This window comes from Oryx dammah, unplaced genomic scaffold (assembly GCF_014754425.2).
Source record: "Oryx dammah isolate SB20612 unplaced genomic scaffold, SCBI_Odam_1.1 HiC_scaffold_2, whole genome shotgun sequence".
Lineage (NCBI taxonomy): Eukaryota > Metazoa > Chordata > Mammalia > Artiodactyla > Bovidae > Oryx > Oryx dammah.
This window is the reverse complement of record NW_024070186.1, coordinates 12041492-12063264: the sequence shown is the minus strand read 5'-3', so window position 1 is coordinate 12063264 and position 21773 is coordinate 12041492. Positions and strand designations below refer to the sequence as shown.

At 58.0% G+C, this 21773-nt stretch overlaps 1 protein-coding gene across 5 annotated transcripts in view; it reads left to right on the top strand.

The window, feature by feature from the left end:
- The window catches only part of COL18A1 (collagen type XVIII alpha 1 chain), a 94185-nt gene that overhangs the window by 23730 nt on the left and 48682 nt on the right, over positions 1–21773 (top strand). For 3 of the 5 annotated variants that reach the window (XM_040264901.1, XM_040264890.1, XM_040264882.1), the window contains exon 1: positions 18001–19491. The exons of the other annotated variants lie outside the window; for them this stretch is intronic. In XM_040264901.1, the coding sequence (XP_040120835.1) occupies positions 18021–19491 (1471 nt within the window). In that variant the 5' untranslated portion in view covers positions 18001–18020. Of the gene's footprint in view, positions 1–18000; positions 19492–21773 lie in introns of those variants that run through there. 5 annotated transcript variants of the gene reach the window in all.

Below are 21773 nucleotides of genomic sequence, written 5' to 3'. Positions count from 1 at the left end.
TGTCCAGTATGTCGCTGTGGGCCCAGAAATGCCCCCTGCAGGGCACCCTGGGCCCCTCCTGTGATGGCCCAATGAGAACATGCCAGAAAGGCTCTGGAGACAAACAGCAGGCTGTGCAGATGTTAATCCTCTTTGAAACTTGCCTTAACGGTTTAGCCAAAGAAAATAACAGTGGTTTCGTTTTAAAAGGGTTCACACAGTCTTTTTTAATGTCTGATTCTTTTGACCCTCTGAATATTGTAGAAGAGCAGGGAGACAGAAACGTGCTGAATTTGTTCAGATGTCAGGAGGAAGATTGGCTGACAGGAGGGAACATTTTGTTTGATCTTTTAAAATTAAAAAGATCTATTTTCACAGGTACATGTGAACAGGCTTTAAGAGACTAGGTTGTCGCTGCCTGCCAGGTGTGATAATGGGCCGGTCTGTGTTCTGAGGGAGACGGAGGCTCCGTGGACAGCCTTGCCCGGCACTGCTGGGGCCACAGCTGCTCCTGGAGGTGGGAGGGCCTCAGACGGCCTAGAAGCTCCCCCGGCCTTTGCAGGTATCAGGACTGGTTTCAAGTTAACAAACCTGCAAGGAGATCCCTTCCCTAGGCCTCCATGGCCTCCTGTTCCCTCAGGGGGCATGTTGGGGTAACCTTTAAGGCGTGCAGGTCCCATTCTCTGCTTGTTTCTTTCCATGGCGACTGGCCGTGTGCCTGCCCTGTGCCTTGGGCCACGGAGGGGCTGTGAGGCTGAGACATGGGCAGCTGGGGGTCAGGCACCAGCCTCTGCAACCCCAGCCCCACGGTGAGCGCATGGGAACCCAGAGGGCTTGGCTCCTTGGTGGTTTTCTGGGGAAGCACTCAGTGGAGCCTAGCTCTGGATGCCCCACGCGTCTGCCCTCTGTACCTGAAGCCCCCCGCCCCCACCCCCCGCTTCCCCAATGGCACAAGGTGCAGGGGAAGCTCATGCTAACACAGTGGGAGCCTGAACAGGTATGGGTGTTGTGAGTGCATGGCTGGGGGCGCAGGCGCAGGTGTGGTCATCGGAGCAGGAGCGCAACTGGAGGGGACACACCTCCTTGTGCCCTGGGTCCTGGTCTGGCCTTCAGAGGGAGCAGTTTGGTCCATGGTCAGGTGGCCAGGTGGCCAGGTGGTCAGAGTGGCCAAGTGGTCAGGTGGTCAGGCTGGCCAGGTGGTCAGAGTGGCCAAGTGGCCAAATGGTCAGGGTGGCCAGGTGGCCAGGTGGTCAGGTGGTCGGGCTGGCCAGGTGATCAGGTGGTCGAGCTGGCCAGGTGATCAGGTGATCGGGCTGGCCAGGTGGCCAATGGTCAGGGTGGCCAGGTGGTCAGGCTGGTCAGGTGGCCAGGTGGTCAGGCTGGCCAGGTGGTCAGGTAGTCGGGCTGGCCAGGTGGTCGGGCTGGCCAGGTCGTCAGGTGGCCAGGTGGTCGGGCTGGCCAGGTGCCCAGGTGGTCAGAGTGGGTGTGGAGCACCAGGGCCTGGCAGTCAGCTGTGCCCCAGAACCATCCAGAAAAGGTGGCCCTGGACTTGGTGAGCACTGGAGGCGGATGCTACGCATCCTAGCAGAGGGAGCCCAGTGTGGCCTGAGGCTCAGGCAGCTATAGGGTGAGCCCTGAAGCCCTGTCCAGACTGTGGCCGAGGGACAGACTGGCCGACTTGGGGAGGGGCGTTGGCAGGGCTTGCAGGATGCAGGTGGGAATGAGGAGGTGGTCCCACGCTGGGGCCAATACGAGGGGCTGACACCACTGAGGAGGCTCCCATGGGGTGTGAGGGTCGTGTGTGGCCGGGGTTGGGGCTCTGGGAGTCGTGATGACACGTGGTCCTCTCTGGTGGGTGTGTGCGTGTGAACCTGCACCCCTTCCATCACCTGTGGGCATCCCTCCTGTTGCCCGTCTCGTGGGAGCAGCGGGCCTGGCGGCCTGGGCAGCTGGGTCCATACCACACGTGTTGGAGCCCCGTCCCTTCTTCTGGGGGTGCTCTGTAAACATCGCAGATGGGTGTTCTCTGAGCAAGAGCATTTCAGAGGGCGTTATCTCCAGTCAGACTGGCAGTGCCGCCCATGCAGTCTGTCATCTCATCGCTGACACTGATTTAACTGTAGGTTGACTTCCTTGGGCTGCGTGAGTGGGGCCCTGCCTGGAGAGGTGACCCCTCAGGGTGAAGCGGGGCCTTCACTCTCCAGCAGGATGCAGCCCAGAAGCAGCCACCTAGTCCTGGACCTGTCCAGCCACCTGGAGGGGGATGCCTGCATGATGAGGGGCAGGACATAGGCGGGGCTGTGCCCGATGCCCCTGAAGTGGGATGCCCATGTGATGGGGGGGACAGGGTGTGAGTGGGGCTGTGCCTGGCACCCCTGAAGGGTGGACACCCACATGATGGGGAAAGGGTGTGGGCAGGGCTGTGCCTGGCGCCCAGGGACACAGACTGTCCTCAGAGGAATCCATGTTCACTGTATAACTTCCCACAGACCACATTTCTTGTAGTTTAGAGTTGAGTGAAATTTCCATTTTCAACTTCCATCTGGAACAAGAGGGACTGTTAATTGGGAAGATCGCCTTTGCTGGATGCAGGCTGGACTGGGGTGGTGGTTGCAGCTTGCTGCCCAGGCTCAGCCAGGAAGCGGCTGTCCCCCAGGGACGCCAGACAGAGAAGGAATGTCCCCTCCCAGGTTTGGGCCGGTCCAGCTGCCCACGTTCTGGAGGTGGGGCTTGTGTCACCTACACACACATGCTTTGGGTAGGAGCTCTGGGAGCTGGCTCATGGGGTGCCGCTGCTGTGGGGTTGGACGCACCGACTGCCCATCCTGCCCTTTTGGCCGACCCCTCCTTTCTCTGCTCCAACCCTCCACAGCCCCGCCAGCTGCAGCCCAGGGCTCTGCTCTCCTGTGGGGCTGCTTTGGAGACCGAGGCCCCTGCACTCGGCCCTGCATGGCCCCGCCAGCTCCTCCGTGGTCGTTCTCTGGAAGTGGCGGTTTGCTTGCTGGCTGGCGGGGCAGGTCTGTCCATGCAGCCAGAAGAAGGTGGCTCAGATGCCCCGCTCGTGGTGGCCCAGGGCTCTCGGGCGGCTTGGGGACAGGGCACTGAGCACAGAAAGCGACAGTCCCCATGTGGAGCGCCACTGGGACATTTTCACTGTGTGTTACAAAGTGTTGGCCACGACTGGTCGGGGAAAGCGGGTCCTGGCTGGTGGTTTGAGAAGCAATGATCTGAAGGTCCTGGAGTAAAGAGTGAAACCGCAAACATCAGGCTGTCATTCAGGACTCGTCGGTGGTCTCACAGTCAGGGGGCTGAAAAGGACCCTCAGCCAAGAGCGAGAGATGGAGGGGCGAACCAGAGATGGATGGACAAACCAGAGAGGTGTTTGCAGAGCTGGGTCGGGAGGATGCCAGCGCCCCATAACAAAAGGCGCTTGCACCCCCAAACATGAACGTGCTGGGCCGGATGGAGGAAGGGGCCCCCAAACGTGAAGATGCAGTGCCAGGGTCACAGGTGTGGGCCCCTCAGGAGATGCAGAGTGGAGGAAGGTCCAGTGGCCCCTGTGACCAGTGACCACAGGGCGCCTGCCAGAAAGTAACCCAGAGGTATTTTCTCTGTGTCGTGGAAGTCAGAAGTCTGACATGGCTCTCTCTGGACTGGTGTGGGCGGGGCTGGTCCTTCCAGGGACCCCTGGGGAGAATCCTCTTTCCAGCATCTCCCTTGACTCTCTGGGCCCCAGTTCTGTCTTTTTCGTGACACCATCTCTCTGGTTGTGGCTCTTCCCCATGTAAGGGCCCTTGGGAGCACAGTGGGCCTGTCCGGATAAGCCAGGATCGTCTCATTTTTAAAGTCAGCTGACCAGCAGCCTGCCTCCAAGTTCCCTACCATGTTACAGGTTTGGGGAGCGGCATATGTATGTCTGGTGGGGGTGGGGATGTGCAATTCTGCCTGCCCCTCCCGGCCTCACGTGGCCTCCCACGTGAAGATACTTCACCTCCTGCCTACACCCCACGCAGGGCTGGATCCCGACTTGACCCTCACCGTGACCTAAATTCTGGGGGCTTGTCTCTGAGCCTGTGACCCCATTTTGGGGACGTGCTTCCTGACAGGCATAAGTTCAGCAGCGTGAGAGCAGCCACAGGGACCCAGTTCTCTGGGTGGGCTGGTGTGCCGGCCAGCCTGGGGACCCCAACGTTCAGTCACTGAGGGTCGGTCAAGGGGTGTTAAGTTAGGGCTGTGGATGGGAGGGGATGCTTTCTGGACCTGTGTCCATCACAACACATGCAGCACATTTATTCTTTATAATGATCCCCCAAGGTGAACTTTCTGGGTCCACCACTACTGTCTCCCATCCTTGGGTCCGTGGCTCCCTCTGGTGGCTGGTGCCCCACATGACAGCCCGGTGCTCACAGACCGGGGCGTCTTCTATGCACAAGCCTATTTACAGGACAGGGTGATCTTCCTCCAGTTACTGCCACTCGGGACAGTTCTGGGCTTGTGGGGGAAGCATGGCTCAGGGCTTGGGGGGCAATTCATCTGCACAGAGCCTGTGCAGGGGCGGTTTGAGGGGCGGTCGGTAGGAACGAGTCTGAGAAGGGATTTATGGCTCCAGCTGTGAATTTAGCCAGAAGGGAAAGTTGGAGCCAGGTGGACGAGGTGTCTGGACACCTGCCTGTGAGAGCTATGGCCTGACCCGGTCCTCCACTCGTCTGTGTCCCTGAGGCCCTGAAAGGGCAGGAAGCAGGACCCAAACCAGCTGTTTCGTGACTGTTCTGGCATCAACTTAAGTTCTGGTTTGCTGGACTCTGGGGCACTTGACTGCACTCTCCCAGCAGATGCCGTGGGGTCAGGGGCTGTGATGTCTCCTTCTGACCTCAGCCTGTGGAGCGGAACTCTGAGTCGGTGGCCTGTGCAAGGCACTGGGTGGGGTCCCTGCTCTGGACTAGGGCTGACCTCTCTCTCCAGGTCCTGTCTGCGTGGAGCCCTCCCTGGCAAGACCTGGAGACTGATGGGCGGCCTGGGCTCACACTCTCTCTGCTTCCCAACTCCATCATCCTGACCCCGGGCTGGCTGACGTCCCCACAGGTGGGGACATTCCTGTGACGTGGGTGGGCGATGACTGGAGGCCGCCTCCTGGGAGGGGTGACCATAGTACCTTGAACTTGGTCGGGTGCCTGGGCAGCCTGCATGGACGGCTGTGACCAGACTGGTCCTTGGCTCCTCCCAGCCGAGGGTTAACTAGGTGAAGGTGGCGGCAGGCGGTGCCGACCCCCAGCCTTCCCTCTGCCCTGTGGATTTCGGCTTTGTGTGGATGGTGGGGACCCAGTGGGCCTGGCCAGGGGCTGCCTCTACCACAGACGCGAGCCCAGCCCTGGGGGCGGGCAGGCAGGTCACAGGCTGCAGCCCTGGCCACAGGGAAAGCCCTGATTCTGGGTGGGCTTGCTGCCGGCCCCCGCCCTCCCTCACTGCTCCCACCTGTCCTTGGTGACCCTGGGGGTTCTCGTGGGGCAGCCTTTGAAAATGACCACATACTGTGGGGCCTAAAACAACCGAAATCTCTTCTCTCTGAGCTGGAAGTCTGAGGGCAGAGGTGGCACTCTCTCCGGGGTTCTGGGGGTGGGGGCCCTCCTGGCTTGTCCGGCTCCCAGGACTCTGGGCGTCCTGGCTGGTGGTCGTCTCCCTCCCTCCCGTCCATCTCCACGTGCTGCTCCCTGTGCTGTGTCTCTTGTTGAGGACCCTCCTTGTTGACCTGGGACCCAGTTTGTCTTGAGATCCTTAATTTCACATGCATGACCTCTTCCTAATAAGGTCATGTTCACGGCACACCCTCCAGTGGCAGACAGCTGCTCCGCCACCTCCCACCTCCCCTACTCTGTTTCTCTTCCTCCCCGAGGGCTTGGCTCTGAGAAAGGGGCGAGGGGCCTGCCATCCAAGAGGTGCCTGTGGACATGAAGTTACAAGGGCGGCTGTAGGCACTGGGGTAGGGGGCTCCGGCCTTGACCGGCTGGGCTGCACGTCCCAGAGCGCGGCCTGACCCTGACCGGAGCGGTCACAGATGGGGCCGACCGAGCTGGCGGCTGCTCCCTGGCGCATCCCCCCGCCGTGGGAACCTGGCCATGAGAGCCTGCCCTCCAGTCGGCCGTGAAAAATCCAGTTAATGAGCAACCGTCAGGCCCTTAAAAACTAATCAGGCAGCTTGCTGCTTTAAGGTCTCTGCTGGTCCTCTGCGTCCTCTCTGCCCCTCACCCCTGCTGTGGCCCCCACCCATGGGAGCCCAGCTCTCAGGTCCAAGGCCTCCTGTCCCCCAGCATGTTCTCATGGGTTCTAGAAGGTCATGGCAAGGAGCTGAGGCTGCCCTGTGCCTGTTGGAGTGGGATGGCGACAAGTCCTTGCTCAGAGCTCCCCGCTGTCCCTGTCGCCAAAGGATGGTGCAGCGATGTGACCTTCGGTGGAAATACTAGTCAAATATTAACTTTCAGGGTCAAGGGCCTTTATTTGAAACGCTAGACCCCTGGTGCCCTGTCGCGTGTGTCACGGACGTGACCCTGGAACCGCAGACACTGAAGGCATCCACAGCTGCTAAAGGACCCAGGTCTCGTGGTGACACTGGCTTGGTTGACCTTAAGACTCCAGAAAAGGGGACCATCCTCCCCACTGGCGCAGGACCGGCCTGTCCCACTCGGGTGGCCGAGCAGCTGTCTGATCCTTCCACGGGGGAGGCCAGGTCACTGCACGGACTTGGTGTCCGAGTGTGGGGGACGCTGCTGGGTTCTCCATCCCCGCCAGGCGCCCTCCCTCTGCCCCACATCCTGTCTGGGCACTCACCCCGTGCACCCCTTGCTGTCCAGTTGGTTCGTGTCCTCTCGGCGGTTGACTCTTCCTGCCCAAGGCTGACGCGTCTCCAGCACCCAGAGCAGGTTGGGCCCATAGGAGGAGCTCAAGGCGTGTTTGTTGAATGAAGGAAGGACGATGTTCCCCGAGGTGGAGCAGGGGGCACAGGCACGTGGGGACACGCTGGGCCCAGAGCCGGAGAGTCCTTGTCCCCTGTCCCCTCTGGGGTCGGCCCACCCCCTTCCTGGGGCTCCTGACGAGATGCAGGATGGCTGTGATGTTGGTCGACGTGCCTTGTGCGGAGCGAAGCACAGGTGTGAATTTCAGCCTCGAGCCGGCGGAGCTAAGAACTGGCAGCTCTGTGGGCCTGCCAGGCACCCAGGCCCAGAGAGGCCGCCCGGGCACAGATGGAGCTCATTAAAAGTAGGAACCTGGGTTTTGGGAAAGAAGCTTGTGATAAGCTTGAAAAACATCATTAGTAGCAAAGACAACCATTGACTGTATCCCTGGGTTTTTGGTTTTTTTTTTTAAAGATTAAATACTCTCTTAAAAATGAGTAAAAGTGCACAGGAATTTATAAAGGAAAGAAATATTTTCATTGACTGTATTCAAAACATCAATCTCAGGAACCATCAAATAAATGCAAATTAAGTAGTGTCAGGGTTGTGTGGTTTGACAACTGTGACAGGCTCCCTTCACTCTTTTTTTAAACCGCTCTGCTGAGCCATAATTCACATGCCATAAATTCACTGACTTAAAGGGTATGATTCAGAAGGTTTTAGTTCAAAGATGTTCGTAATTTCAGAACATTTCTATCTTTTCAAAAACAAGCCTTAATTTTGCCACTTACAACATCATGGATAGACTTAGAGGGCATTATGCCCAGTGAAATACGTCAGACAGAAAAAGACTTATACCACTAAAATACCACTGGATCGTGCGATACCACCTATAGTGAAAGTGTTGGTCGTGTCCGACTCTTTGTGACCCCCTGGACTGTAGCCCACCAGGCTCCTCTGTCCATAAGATTCTCCAGGCAAGAATACTGGAGTGGGTTGCCATTCCCTTCTCCAGGAGATCTTCCCAGCCCAGGGACTGAACCCTGGTGTCCTGCGTAACAGGCATATTCTTTACCGTCTGAGCCACGAGGGAAGCATAGCACATATATGTGGAGTCTAAAAAATGCAACGAACTAGTGAAAATGACAAAAAAGAAACAGGATCACAGATACAGAGAACAAACTAGTGGTCACCAGTGGGGAGAGAGAAAGGGCAAGATAGGGGCTGGGGTTAAGTTACGCACTGTTAGGTATAAAATAAGCAACACGGGGTTTATAATAACCATGAATGAAGCCTAACCTTTCAAAGTTGTGAATCACTATATTGTACGCCTGGAACTTACATAATATCGCACATCAACTACATTTCAGTAAAAAAAAAGAAACCTTTTAGCTGTCACCCCAGCCCTAACCAACCACTAATCTACTGGTTTACTTTCTATGTTGTTGTTTAGTCTCTAAATCATGTCTGACTCTTTGCAACCCCATGGACTGCAGCACACCAGGCTTGCTTGTCCTTCGCCATCTCCCGGAGTTTGGTCAAACTCATGTCCATTGGGTCAGGGATGCCATCCAACCATCTCATCCTCTGTCATCCCCTTCTTCTGCCCTCAATCTTTCTCAGCATCAGGGTCTATAGATTTCCCTATTCTATTTCATGTAAATGGAGTCTTTATGTGACCTTTGTGTGTGGCTGTTTCACTGGATGTCGTGTGTTCAAGCATCATCTGTGTTGCGGTGCGTGTCAGGCCCTCCTTCTTTTCATGACTGAACCACACTCTGCTGTGTGGATGGACCACCCGTGTGACCATCGGCAGCTGGGGACACTTCATTGTTCCTCCTTTTGACTGAAGCGAATGGTGCTGTTGTAAACATTCGTGCACAAGATTTTGTGTGGACACATGCTTTCATCTCTCTCAATATCAATCCAGAGTGGAATTTCTGGGACACAAGGTAACTCTACTTAACCATCTGAGGAACTGCTAGACTCTTCCAAAGCGTCTGCCCATCTTACACTCGGGCCAGGAGGGGATAAGGGCTGTGACGCCCCTGCATCTCTCCAGCACTTGCGATTATATTTTTGACCCTCGCCCTCTGAGTGGGTGTGACCCATATCTCACTGTGGCTCCCGTTTATGTTTTCCAGATGACTGGTGGTATGGAGCATCTTCTCAGGTGCTTGCTAGCTGTTTCTAGGTCTTCAGCAGAGGAATGTCTGTTCAGACTCTTTGCCCATTTAAAAAATTAGATTTTCTTCTTATTGTTGGGTTGTAACCCAACATATATATGTCCCAGATATAAATCTCTTCTTGGGTATGTGATTTGCAAGTATTTTCTCCCATTCTGTGGTTGTCTTTTCACTTTCTTGTGTGCTTTGACACACAAAGTTTTTCAATTTTGATGAAGTCAAATTTGTCTATTTTTTCTCCTGTTGCTTAGGCGTTTGGTGTCATATCTAAGAGTCCTTTGCCACATCCAAGCTTGTGAAGATTTATTCTGTGTTTTCCAGTAAGAAAGAGTTTTTCTTTTACTTTCAGCCCTTATATTTAGATGCTGATTCATCTGAAGCTGATTTTTGTACATGGTGTAAAGTAAGGGTCTAGCCACATCTTTTGCCTGTGGCTATCCAGCCCATTTGTTGAAAACTATTCTTGGTCAAAAGTCAGTTGACGATGGATGCGTGAGTTTATTTCAAGACTCCTGATTCTGTTTCACTCATCTTTCGCCTGTCTGTATGCCAGTACTGTGCTGACTTGGTTACTTAGCATTTTAGGAAGGTGTGAAATAGGGAACTGTGAGTCCTCCAATTTTGTTCTAACCCTGCACGCTGTTCCAACCCAAAACTGTGAGCAACTATATGTTAACAAACTATACAACTTAGATGAAGTGAACACATTTATAGAGAGACAAACTACTGAAATTCAGTAAGAAATAGATTATTTGAGTAGATCTGTAACAAATGGAGAGATTCAATTGGTAATCCATAAGCTTCCCATAAAGAAAAGCTTGGCTTCACTGCTGACTTTTACTAACATTTTAAAGAAGAATTAAAACAAGTTCTTCACAAACTCTTTCAGAAAATAAGGGGTGGTGGGAGAGGACACATCCCTGCTCATTTTATGAGGCCCAAACTGTACAGATACCACAAACACAGAAAACTACAGACCGATACGTCTTACATCACAAAAACCCTTAGAAGACTTAGCAAACTAAATCCAGTCACAGAAAAAGAATTACGTCATGACCCCTGGGCTTTATCCCAGGAATGCACGTTTGGTTTCATGTCTGAAAATTAATGCAATATATAAAATCAACGAAATAAAAATCACACAGTCATCTCAATAGATACAGAAAAGACATTAAAGTCCGACATCCTTTCATGATAAGAACATTCAAAAGACTAGGAAGCAGGCAGTTCCTCAAGTCAAGAAAAGGCATTTCTGAAGACCCATGCCTAACATTGTACTTACTGGTGAGAGGCTGGGCACTTCCCAAAACATCGGGCCAAGGCAAGGACATCCCCTCTCACCACTTCTATTCAACGTTGTACTCTGTTCACAGATGCTGTGATCTTATTTATGTAGAGTCCTAAAGAACCTGCTAAAAATTATCACAAGAAATAAATTCAGCAAGTTTGCAAGGATACAAAATCAGTGTAAAAACCAATTGTATTTCTCAATAACTTACAATGAACAATCCAGAAATGAAATTTAGAAAAAAAAATGCTATTTACAGAAGCATCAAAAAGAGTAAAATATTTAGGAATAAGTTTAACAAAGAAGTAACTGTAAAACATATACTCTGAAAACTAAAAACCAACGTAGAGAGAAGTGAAGGGAAAACACCGCACGTTCTTGAACTAGAAGACTTCTCATTGTTAGCATGGCGTCACCCCCTGATACCACCTTCAGCCAGTGCAGCCCCCACCCCATCCCGCTGGTATCCTTGTAGGAACTGGCCAACCGACCCTCATATCCATGTGGGATTTCAAGGCATCCAGCATAATAATCTTGTAAAAGAAGAACAAAGTATAGAAGCACCCCTCGTTCTTAAAGGAGTTTTAGAGCTTGTAAACATGTCTGCTCTGCTTGGGGGGTGGAGTTTGGGTGATTCCCGAAGAGTCTACAGCCTGACTGAGGAAGCACGCTTAGATCTTTTGTTTTGTGGTGCTGTGCTGATGTGCTAAGTCCTGTCCGACTCTGTGTGACCCCATGGACTGAAGCCGCCAGGCTCCTCTGTCCATGGGATTCTAAGGGTAAGAATACTGGAGTGGGCTGCCGTTTCCTCCTCCAGGGCATCTTCTAACCCAGGGATTGAACCCGTGTCTCCTGGATTACAGGTAGATCTTTTACCACTAGGGTTACCTGGAAACTGAACATTAATGATGTCAATTAAGGGAAATTGGTGGTGGTGTCGCCTGCTGGGTGCTCAGGGAAGCTGGGAACTGCTTCCAGCTGGTGGGAAACCTGCTAGAGGGGTTTGAAGCCTTGGCAGGGTAACTCCCACGTGTGGCCGCAGGGGCGGGATGTGCCTGGAAAGTAGGTCTGACCCCCTTCTGCTGAGCCAGCTGCATTTCCGGAGACAGGCGGTGGAGAGAGTTCTCCAGGTGGACACAGGAGGTGAGCTCTGCTCTCCCTGTGAACTTCTCTTGTGGGAATGTTGCAAACCTGCAGAAAAGTCAGAAGACTTTTCACGTGCGCCCTTCATTATGGTTCCCCTTCTTCCCCAGGCCTGTCCATGTCTGTCGCAGGGCCACACACACCACACACACGTGTCCACACACACGTGTCCACACTCACATCCCCGTGCAGGTGCACACGCTTCTCTCGTTGCTGTAAGCACCATGTCCCAACCTGTTGCCTGGCCTTCCCGAGTGTGTCTCCTGCAGCAGGGGCATCACACCTGTCTGCCTGTTCTCTGACGAGCAGGCCGTACTCACAGGGCCCTCCAGGTCCCAGTGACGTCCTTTATGAAGCTGGCCCTTGTCTCTGCTCGGTGGCCTGGGCGCATCGAGGTGCCACGTGGCCCTTGGTGGCCATGGCGCCTCAGTCTCTCACCCTGGATGGTCCCTCCCACCTCGCTTTCCTGACACGGATGTTTCTGGACAGTCTGGCCACTGTCCTGTGACACCCTGTCTGAGTTGTCCAGCTGCTTCCTCATGTTTAGATTCCGGCTTCGGGGTGTGCCCTGGACAGGCACACGCGTGTCCTCCACGTGGCCTTCCACCAGGAGCCGGGAGCTGGAAGCTGGGAGGGCGTAGGTGTTTGGTGGTTGTTGGGTGGTCCCTTCGGGAAGGTGCCTGTTCCCTGAGATGTGTCCATGTCTTGAGAATCTCTGCTCTGTGACCACCTTTCACCTCCCTTGACAGCCCCTCCAGCAGGGGGTCTCCACCTGCCATGCTCACCTCTCCAAGAACTGGCTCTGTGGGGGCCAGAGGGGCCCCAGTGTTTCTTGCCACCCTCAGGCCAGTGGTGGGTTTGTGGGAGAGGCCCACTCCTCTGAGTGCGGGGCAATGCTTGGCGTGAATTTAGGGGCTGGAGGGTTCCCAAGGCTCAATGTCATCCACAGAGGAGTCTGGGATTGAGGCTGGGGCTCTCCTTCCCACTGGGTGGCCCCTCACTCACTCCTGCTTGGCCCGGCCTTGGGTCACAGCCCTTGGGGGAGGAAGTAGGTTAAATGACGCCTGGGGACAGAGGGGGCAGGGCCGGACAGCCCGGCAGTTAAAAATTACAGAGTGTTGCAACGTGCCTGCCACCCTTGGTCCTTGGGTCTGTGTGCTCAGCTCTCACTGGCCGTGCTGCCAGGTGGGTCCTCAGGTGACCGACACCTACAGGGAGGGGAGGTACCCACGGGCCTTGACCTGTAGCCCCGGCTGCCTGGCCTCCCAATGCCTGACCACTCAATGTTCCCGGCAACCTGAGGGTGGACAGTGGCCATGAGGAAAGGCTGGGGCAGGGGCCCCGCCAGTGGTCCTCATAGATCCTGCCGCCATCCCACCCAGCAACAGGGCCTTTATCCTTGTGGGTCGAAAGGGTCGCTGTGAAACACAGGGCTGGGGCAGGATGTCTGGACACTCTGGACAATACAAACTAGTTGGACACAAAGAAAGGAGGGGTCATGCTCCATTTTGGAAGGGCTGGAGACAGCATGTCAACCACGCATGGGTCTTCACTGGACATGCTGCTGCCCTGGGGCCTGTGCCCCAGCAGTGGGCGCTCGAACAGTTGTTTTCAAGCCCTCTCCTCGGAGGCCTGGGGACACCTGCCAGGGCTGGCCAGCTCCCGCAGGCCCACGTATATTGAACGATCTCTAGTGTCAGGTCCTTAGGGGCAAGAGAGAGAACCCCAGATGACCTGAGGAGGGGGGTCCCTGCAGGATGTGCGGGCTTAGGGGCCTTTGGGCAGGTATGGGCAGGTCCCCAGGCAGACCACTTGGAGGGCCTCAGAGGAGACCCCGCCCAGGGCCCGGGGTGTCTGAGGCCCCAGCAGCAGTGCCCCCAAGAGCCAGGCAGACAAGCCCCTCCTCTGAGCTTGTGGCCCTGGACCTCAGTCCTGGACACGCTCATCTCTTTGTTCCTCAGATTAGTTCTGCTCACATGTGGGTGTTTGTGCTTCTTTAAAAATGAAAATGAAAGATCACATTATTCAGGAATCCAGACCACTGTGGCCAACAAGACAGAACAAACCCTGGTGAACCGCAGGGTGAGGCAGAGCAGGGCAGGAGGCGGAGCGGGATGAGGGGCGTGGCAGTGGGCGTGGTGATGTAGGGGGCGGGGAGGGGCGTGCAGCAGAACCTTTCGGAAGTTCTAGGTGCTGGGTCCTCTTCTAGCGGGTGGCCGGCCCCTCAGCCCCCCTGGTGCTTGGAGGGGAAGTGATCCTGAACCAGAGAGACCTATCCCATAAGGACGGTGCCGAGGTGCCCCCAGGGAGGCCCCAGGCGGGCCAGTGTGGGAGCGACTCAGATGGCTTTGGATTTGGGCGTCATTTGGGCGTCATTCCCAAGAGAAGGTGCAAGCAGAAGGCTGAGCTCAGTCCCTGTCACATGGAAGTCCGAATGCCCATGCCTGGGTTGTGCAGACCCCAGGGGCGGCTAGCAAACCCCGACCTGGTGGGACTTCCCTTCTGGCCAGGGGGCCTCCCTGGCACTGGAAACCCGGGACAGTCGTGTGCACAGGGGAGTGGACACAGTGCACCCGGACCCGAGACACGTGCACACATGTGGGTCCACAGACATGCACTTGCATATACAGAGATGAACTAAGACATCTGTCAGAGACACACAGACACACACCTATAGACACACAGGCCCCCATGCACTGTGTGAGCCCTTTGGGGCATCAACAGGGTAGAAGTGTTCGCTTGGTTTGTGCATGGACAGAGGAGCAAGGAAGGCCTTTCAGCTGGGAGTGTGGGGTGTCCTGGTGGGGGTGGGGTGTTCTTGGCATGAGGAGAGAAGGGAATCCACGTGAAGCTTCGCTAGGGGTCACCTGACACCTGCAAGATTCCCAAGATTTCCCAGAATCTGTGAGAGAGAAAGCCACCTTGTTATTCCCAACACTGCCTTCCTATCTCCACTGGGTCAAGAATTCTCTTCTATAAATTAAAATACCCTGTTGTATTAGATAGTGTCCAAGAAACTTCAGACAGAAACTCTATGTCCTCCAAGGGTCAGAGGTCACCAGAGACAGTTCTGCAGGCGGGGCGGGTGGTGAGGGGGGAACCAACCCATGCAGGAGAACTTGACTTAGTAGTGGCAGTGTGGAATCTGAATACAGGAGGACACCAGGTTAATAAAGAACAGAAGCTACCACACCATCGAGGAGGGGGCGTCATCACTGAGGCAGGGCAGCCCTGTCTGGAGCTGCAGGGCAGTAACCATGGGGCACGAGGCCTTGAGGGGTGTGTGAGAGCTTGCAGAAGGAGACCCAGCAGGAACCGTGCTGTTGGCTTCTGGTCCTGGACCCAGTGAATTCCTAGCTCACCAGGAATTCCCGGATCCCAGTCCCTCCTAACCTGGGGGCTCAGAAACTTGGGCCCTGACCCAGAGGTATTTGTGTTTCAGCCATTTCCAGTGGTTTCCCTCAAAACCCGTTTCCCCTCCTCCGTCCCCATGGGCAGCTCAGGGAAGATTATCTGGCCTCCACGTTGAGCACGGACTCCGGAGGAACCAGAGCCTACAGGACCCTCCGCAGGGCCCTGAGGCTCAGACCCTGTGTGTCCCGATGGGCTGGCCCAGGCAGGCCTGTGGCAGCCACAGCCAGCAGGGAGCCTGGTCTACACCGCAGGCTTTCTGAATGCTGCTGTGCCCATGTGCATGCGTGCATGTGGGGCGTGTGCATGTGCGTGTGAGTCTGTGCACGTGAACGTGTGCACAGGTGTGTGATGGGGGAAGGGGTGTCTCAGACCAGCACCTCGGCAGGTTGCTTCCCGATGGGAGCCGAGGCCTGGGGCAGAGCCGTGCTGGTGTTCTCAGAGGAGGTGGACGTGTGATGTTCTCAGAGTGCTGGGAGGTGAGCTTGGCTTCCAGAAGGTGGGCAGGAAGAGTGGAGTCTGGGGGGAGGGTGGGAGTGTCTCCCGGGGATGCTGTGGGTGCTCAGTGCAGGGGGGCCACAGCAGCACGGTTCTCCTGGCTCTGGCTCTCCCAAGCAGGGTGAGGTGAACGAGTGCGTGCAGGCCCGGGGCTGCTGAGGGGCCCCAGGGAGTAGCTGAGGCCTGGGACCAGGGGGAGCAGGGCAGCCCCACGCTGACGGCGCAGGGGCTCTCCCTCAACTAGACCCAGGGTCTCCCTCCAGGATGTGCCTGGAGAATGGGAAGGGCCTTTGAAATTTCTGTCCCGAGATTTTCCAGAGACTTTCAGGCATAAAATCCCATTAGTGGCAGCCAACAGCAAGAACATTCTCTGAGTGTTTCTGAGAATTCTGGGATGGATGGGGGGACCCAGATGTTGGCTTCCATGGAATGGTGCTCCCCCACCCTTTTCCAGAGGAGACCCATGTTCTGCTGTCCTGAACCATGATTTTGACCCCAGGCTGCCCAACCCCCTGGACAGCGTTTATCAACAGCATCCTTGTCCTGATCTGGGCCCAGCCACAGCCTGGAGTGGACGGGGATCTCGGGGAACTTGGGCAGAGGGGCAGCTGGCGTGCCAGGCGTGCAGGGCACACATGGGGTCTAGCGTGGAGCGTGGTGTGTGTATGGACCTTTGTGTGTGGGGAGGCGTGAGACTGCGTGTGATGACGTGAGCCTGCAGGAGGGAGCACCTGTGTTTGCCGAAGTGAGTGTTGGGCATGTGCAGGCGTGTATAGACCGCCCGGATTCCACTTGGGCTCCCATCTCCCAGGCCCTGGTCAGCTGGCCCAGGATTCCTTACCGTGAGCACTGCTGACCAAGCTGTGTGCAGGCCCAGGGTGGAGGCGGGAGCTGGGCCCCGGCCTGGTGATTGTGGACACTGCTTTACAGACCGCCCATCAGGTGGTCAGGATGGGACAGAGCTTGGAGCTGGTCCTGCCCTGGGGCCCTCTTGTTGGGGGAAAACCCCCCCACCTGTCCTCCAAGTCAGACACCCACACCAGTCGTGAGTCCCAGGCAAGGCTGCTCTGGCACCAGGGCCTTCTCCCCACACCCCAAAGTGAGCTCTGGGAGGACACATTCCTCAGTGTCCTGGAGAAGGAATTGTGTCATCTGAAGGCTTTCTTGATGGCTCAGTGGTAAAGAATCTGCCTGGGTTGGAAAGATCCCCTGGAGAAGGAAATGGCAACTCACTCCAGTATTCTTGCCTGGAGAATCCCGTGGACAGAGGAGCCTGGCGGGTTATGGTCCATAGGGTCACAAAGAGTTGGGCACAACTGAGCAGGCAGGTTTGAGGTTTCACGAAGGAAGGAGTCGGGCCTGGGTGGGCGGAGTCCAGCTGCAGGCCGGCCTGGCTTTCCTGGCCTCCTAGAAGTCCCCAGTGTGGGACAGCCCCGGAAGGGGCACTAAGCGATGTCTAGAGGAGGCTGGTGCCCAGGGCCTGCAGACAGGGCATACTCACCTAGCCCTCCTCCCTGCTCTCAGGCTGAGCTCCGAGGAGTGGGAGCGGTGGGGAGGATCTCCGTTTGTCTGGAGACTTTGGTCTCATCAAGTCCATAATCTTCCTTTGCTTTCATGTAGATTCCCACTGCTGTGCTGTCCCTTTGGGGCAATTCTCAAGAACTGATCAAAAACTCCCAGGTCTGAGTGAAATACTCAGTGAGAACTCAAACACTGGCAGGGTCGCCGGAGAGTTTGGTTCCAGTCCATGGAGACAGAGGGCTGATGTGACTGAGCAGGTTTTAAGAGTGAAAGTGAAAAAGAGGCTGTGATCTCTGGCAGGATGGAGTGAGGGAAACCAGGTGTTCCTGGGGGACAGAGCCAGGTGGGTTAGGGAGCAGGCGACTCTGAGCAGGCCCCAGGGGCCGGATGCTGACCATTTCAGCAGCTGCAGCAGGAGGAAGGACTCAGAGAGAGCCCAGTGGTTTCTAAGCTCCAGCTTTGCTCCAGAGCTGTGGCCCAAGGCCAGGCTTCCAGGCTTTTCCCAGTCAAAGCGGCTCCAAGTGCAGAGGGTGGTGGGCACGGGGGCCTGGGGGCTGCACTCCAGTCTCCTGAGGTTCCTAGCCCTACCTAGGGCAGATGCCCTTGAGGGCCTGTGCCCTGTGCTTTCTCAGTTCTGGGCTCTGCAGGCTGCAGGGCGAGGAGGAGGGTCCTTCCTGAGCGTCAAAGCATGCAGGAGCCCCCTCTACCCTCAAGGGGACTAAGGTGCTGGCCTGGAGCCCACCCAATTCCCACACACCCGAGCAGGGACTCGAATGGCAGTCTGGAAGGGCCCAGGGCTCCTCTGAGTCCCAGCAGAGGGAGCTGGGAATTCCTCTGGCCGCTCTGCCAGTGCCCTTTAGCCTCTGGCGGGGGAGGTCTTTCACTGCTTCTAGGAAGTGTGAGGCATTCTTGGGGGGACCTGTCGCCTTGCGTGGAGATTTGCCTGTTTTCCCTCTTGAAGTAGAAAGGTGGAAGCAGGAGCCGCCCAGATGCATGAATGGGGCGCTGGCTGCTGGCCGGGGATAGGGGGGAGCGGGAGGCGGGAGCGGGCTGGCCCCACCTCCTGACAGCAGAGGCAGCCCGCTGCTCCTCGGAGCACACAGCCCCATGGCTCCCGACCCTAGCAGCCGCCGCGGCCACCACAGCCTCCTGCTGCTTGCCTGCTGCCTCTCAGCCGCCCAGGCTCAACTGCTGTCCTGGCTATGGTCCGGGAACAGTGCCTGGCCCACAGCCGCACCAGCCTCCAAGCCCCCGGACATCTCACCTGTGTGGCCCACGGAGGATACCACCACGCACGTGGCCCCCCGGGATGCTTCCACCGATTGGTGGAAAGTCCCTGCTAGCCCCACAGCCCCTCTGGGGAGGCCAGAGGCGGGGCAGGGCCAGACCCCCGCTGGCCCCACAGCCTCCACCTCGAGCCCGGACCTGAGGGAGGAAAACATCGCCGGTGTCGGAGCCAAGATCCTGAACGTGGCGCAGGGCATCCGGAGCTTCGTCCAGCTGTGGGACGACGCTAAGGGCACCACCCCTGCCGAGAGCTCTGCCGGGACAGGGATGCTGGCCCCCGCGACCCCCACAGACCCCCTTTCTACTGCCCCAGCCGAGGGCTCCACCAGGGCAGAGATGCCGCCCCCAACGGACACCACAGACACCCTCTCCACCCCTGGACCCTCCAGCATCCCCCAGGACAGCGGGACCACCCTCCAGCTGAGCACCAAGGCCCTGAGCTCTTCAGACACCCAGATGACCGAGGCCAGCACCCTACCAGTGCCCACCCAGCCGCCACCCTCCCCTGGCAGACCCTGGTTCAGGGAGTCCTTGGTACCGCCGACCCCAGGTAGATTTTCTCTTTCCTCTGTGCTGGCCCGGGCGCCTCCCTGGGGAAGCCAGCTGCCCCTCGGGCGGCCCCTGCAGCTGGACGGTGAAGGACTCTTGCTTGCAGCAGCCCGTCCCGGCCAGCAGCACGCTGACGACCACAGGCCAACGCCGCCTCTTCCTCCCCTGGTGACGGGTTCCTTGGGCAGGCACACTGCCCTCTGGGCTCTCTCCTCTGATCCCCCTGCCAAGCTGTCTCATGTCGCAGTCTCAGCTCTAACTGTGGACAGTGGTGCTTGGGCTCCCCACGTGGCTGATTCTGTGGGGCCCGGTCTTGCTAACAAGTCTACACTGCTCGGGGCTGCTGAGCTGGCTGCCACTGGGCAGCCTGTCCCCACCACCGCTGGCCGCTGCCTGCCCCTGCCGCCCTCCCTGGCTCTCTGCGGCAACCTGGGCATCAGGCGCTCCTGGTGGCCCAACCACCTCCGCCACGCAAGTCGGGAGGAGGTGCAGGCTGAGGTCCCGGCCTGGGGAGCGCTGCTCCGGACCCACTGCCACCGCTTCCTGGCCTGGTTCTTCTGCCTGCTGCTGGCACCCCCCTGCGGGCCCGGCCTGCCGCCCGGCCCTCCACCCTGTCGCCAGTTCTGCGAGGCCCTGGAGGATGCATGCTGGAGCCACCTGGATGGGCGCGGGCTGCCGCTCCCCTGCGCCTCCCTCCCACCCCGCGAGGACGGGCACTGCGTGTTCATAGGGCCACCGGCAGGTAATGGCCCGCTCACCACCTGCTTTCCCATCGGTCCAGCCAGGAGAGCTCGGCCAGGGCTGCGTGAGCCTGGCTCGGGGGCCCCGCTGGCCCTGATGTCATGCCCTCGGGAGGCCGGATGGGGCCTCCTTTCCAGGAGGAGGCGGAGGTCTGGGGAGGCTGAGAGGCAGGCTGAGGCCAGAGGTCTGTATGTGACAGCGTCTCCCCTGGCTCCGGGATCACGTGTCACGTGCGTGTCAGAGGGGAAATGGAGGCATAGACAGAGACAGACCGCTGAATTCTGGTCGCTGCTCCCAGTCACTGGGCCACAGTGTCTCAGGTCCTTTCTGTGTCCCAGCCTGCATGATTGAGGGGCCCACAGGGGTGGGGGGCTTGCTGCTCTGAAAGTCCAGAAGTCTTGACAACCCAGTGGTCAGTGAGTCGGAGGAGCTCATAGGGGCCCCGCCAGCCAGCCTGTGAGCTCCACAGCCTCTCCATTCCTGGGCAGCGGGAGGGTCACTCCCTCCTGGGGGCCATGTCCCCCCAAGACTGCACCCCCAGCACCATGTGGCCAGTAGCGGGTGGACAGGCCACCACAGCTGCTAGGCCCCCCAGCTCCCTCTGTGTCCATGGTGCGCTGGGCCCTCGAGCAGAGCCGATTTGCACCGCTGGCCTGTCCTGTCCTTGCTCCGCTGTGTGTGTCCTGCCCCCCCAACCCCGTGGTGTTATGGGGAACAGCCTCGACCTGCTCGTTGGTCTGCAGAGTCATTGGGCTTTGGAGCTGGCCCAGTGCGAGGAGGGGTGGCTGCCCTGGACCCTGAGAGGGAGTGTCCCCTGCTGGGCTCCTGGGGAACGTGTATGGATGGTTCGCTGGCCAGCTCTGGGATGCAGTGAGGAGGTGCCCATGCCAGGCAGGACAGGAACAAGTGCCCACGCCAGGCAGAGCCCACCCCAAGGAAGGAGCAAACCAAGTGGGGGGGGGCGGCCGTGGCTTCTGCAGACAGACGGACGGGACGCTACTCGAGGGCTGGGTGGTGGCTGAACCGTGTGTGTGAGCAGGGTGGCCAGAAGGGCATCCTAGGAGCAGCCTGGGCAGGCTCTGCCCTAGGCGGGCATCTGAGGTGTGTGCAGAGCCCAGGGCCTGCGGCAGCCCCTGTGAGCGGGGCTGAGAGCAGAGCAGGGCTGTGCCTAGGTATGTCAGCACAGAGGGTGTTGACCTCGCCCTGCAGGGGGGATCGTCTGCAGTGAGCCACATGTCCCCCTCCCTGCACAGTCACTGCTCGGAACATCTGCAGGGCCCTCTCTGCCCTGTCCCTGCCAAGCCCACAGGGCCCGGGCAGCCCTGCAGGGAGCTGTGCTTCCAGGAGGACCCCAGTCCCACCCAAAAGCCCACCTCCTCTTCCTGCTGCATAGTGTGGGGGGTGAGGGTGGGGCCCGGCGTGCCCTCCAGGGCCCTGAACACACACACACATCCTTCTGCTGGGCCTAGGGCAGGGCCCAGGTCCCCTTCGGGTCAGGGATCAGCTGTAGCGGGCCTGGGGCTGGGGCCACATGGGGAATGGGCCTCGTATGGGCAAGGCCCCGGCCAGGCTGCGTGGGGTGTGGAATTTCCTTGACCACAGCTGGCCTGAGGAGTGGCCAGAAGGGACTTCCCACTGGACATCTGCTCACATTGCAGGGCCTCTGCCTGGGAGGGAGGCCCTGTTCCGAGCGGAAGCCTGGGAGATGCTCTGCTGCACTCGGATGTCCGTCACCCCAGGGACCCATGGGCCCAGGGCTGGAGCATTCTCCTCCTCTGGCCTCTCGGTGGCAACTACCCACCCACTCCAGTCCCCTGCACCGGGCTGGACGGTCCCTCTGCCCCGTGTGCTGGGGAAGGGGCCCTGGGATGAGACTGTCTCTGACTGAGTGAGTCCCTCAGGCTGCTGGCGTGTTGGGCTGCAGGGTGGGCTGGGGCGTGCGCAGGGTATCTCTGGGGGGTGGCCAAGCCACAGGTGCCAGGTGCTGCCTCCCCAGGCCCCAGCAGACTCCCTGCAGGGCTCCACCCCCGCCTCCATGGCACCGGTACTCCCGTCTGTCCTTCCCCCCACCTCCCAGCAGAGACGGGCCCCCTGTGCCGGGCCCCAGGGCCATATGGCTGGTAAGGGAGGGGAGTGGCTGCAGCCGTCAAGGCCCCACCAGCTCCATCTGTATGCACGGTCAGGCTGGGCCCTGAGCTGCGCCCGCTTTCCCCCAGGTAGCCTGGCCCATCAGAGTCAGGCTGGGAGTGTCCCGGTCCCCTCCCCTGCCTGTGAAGTCAGCAC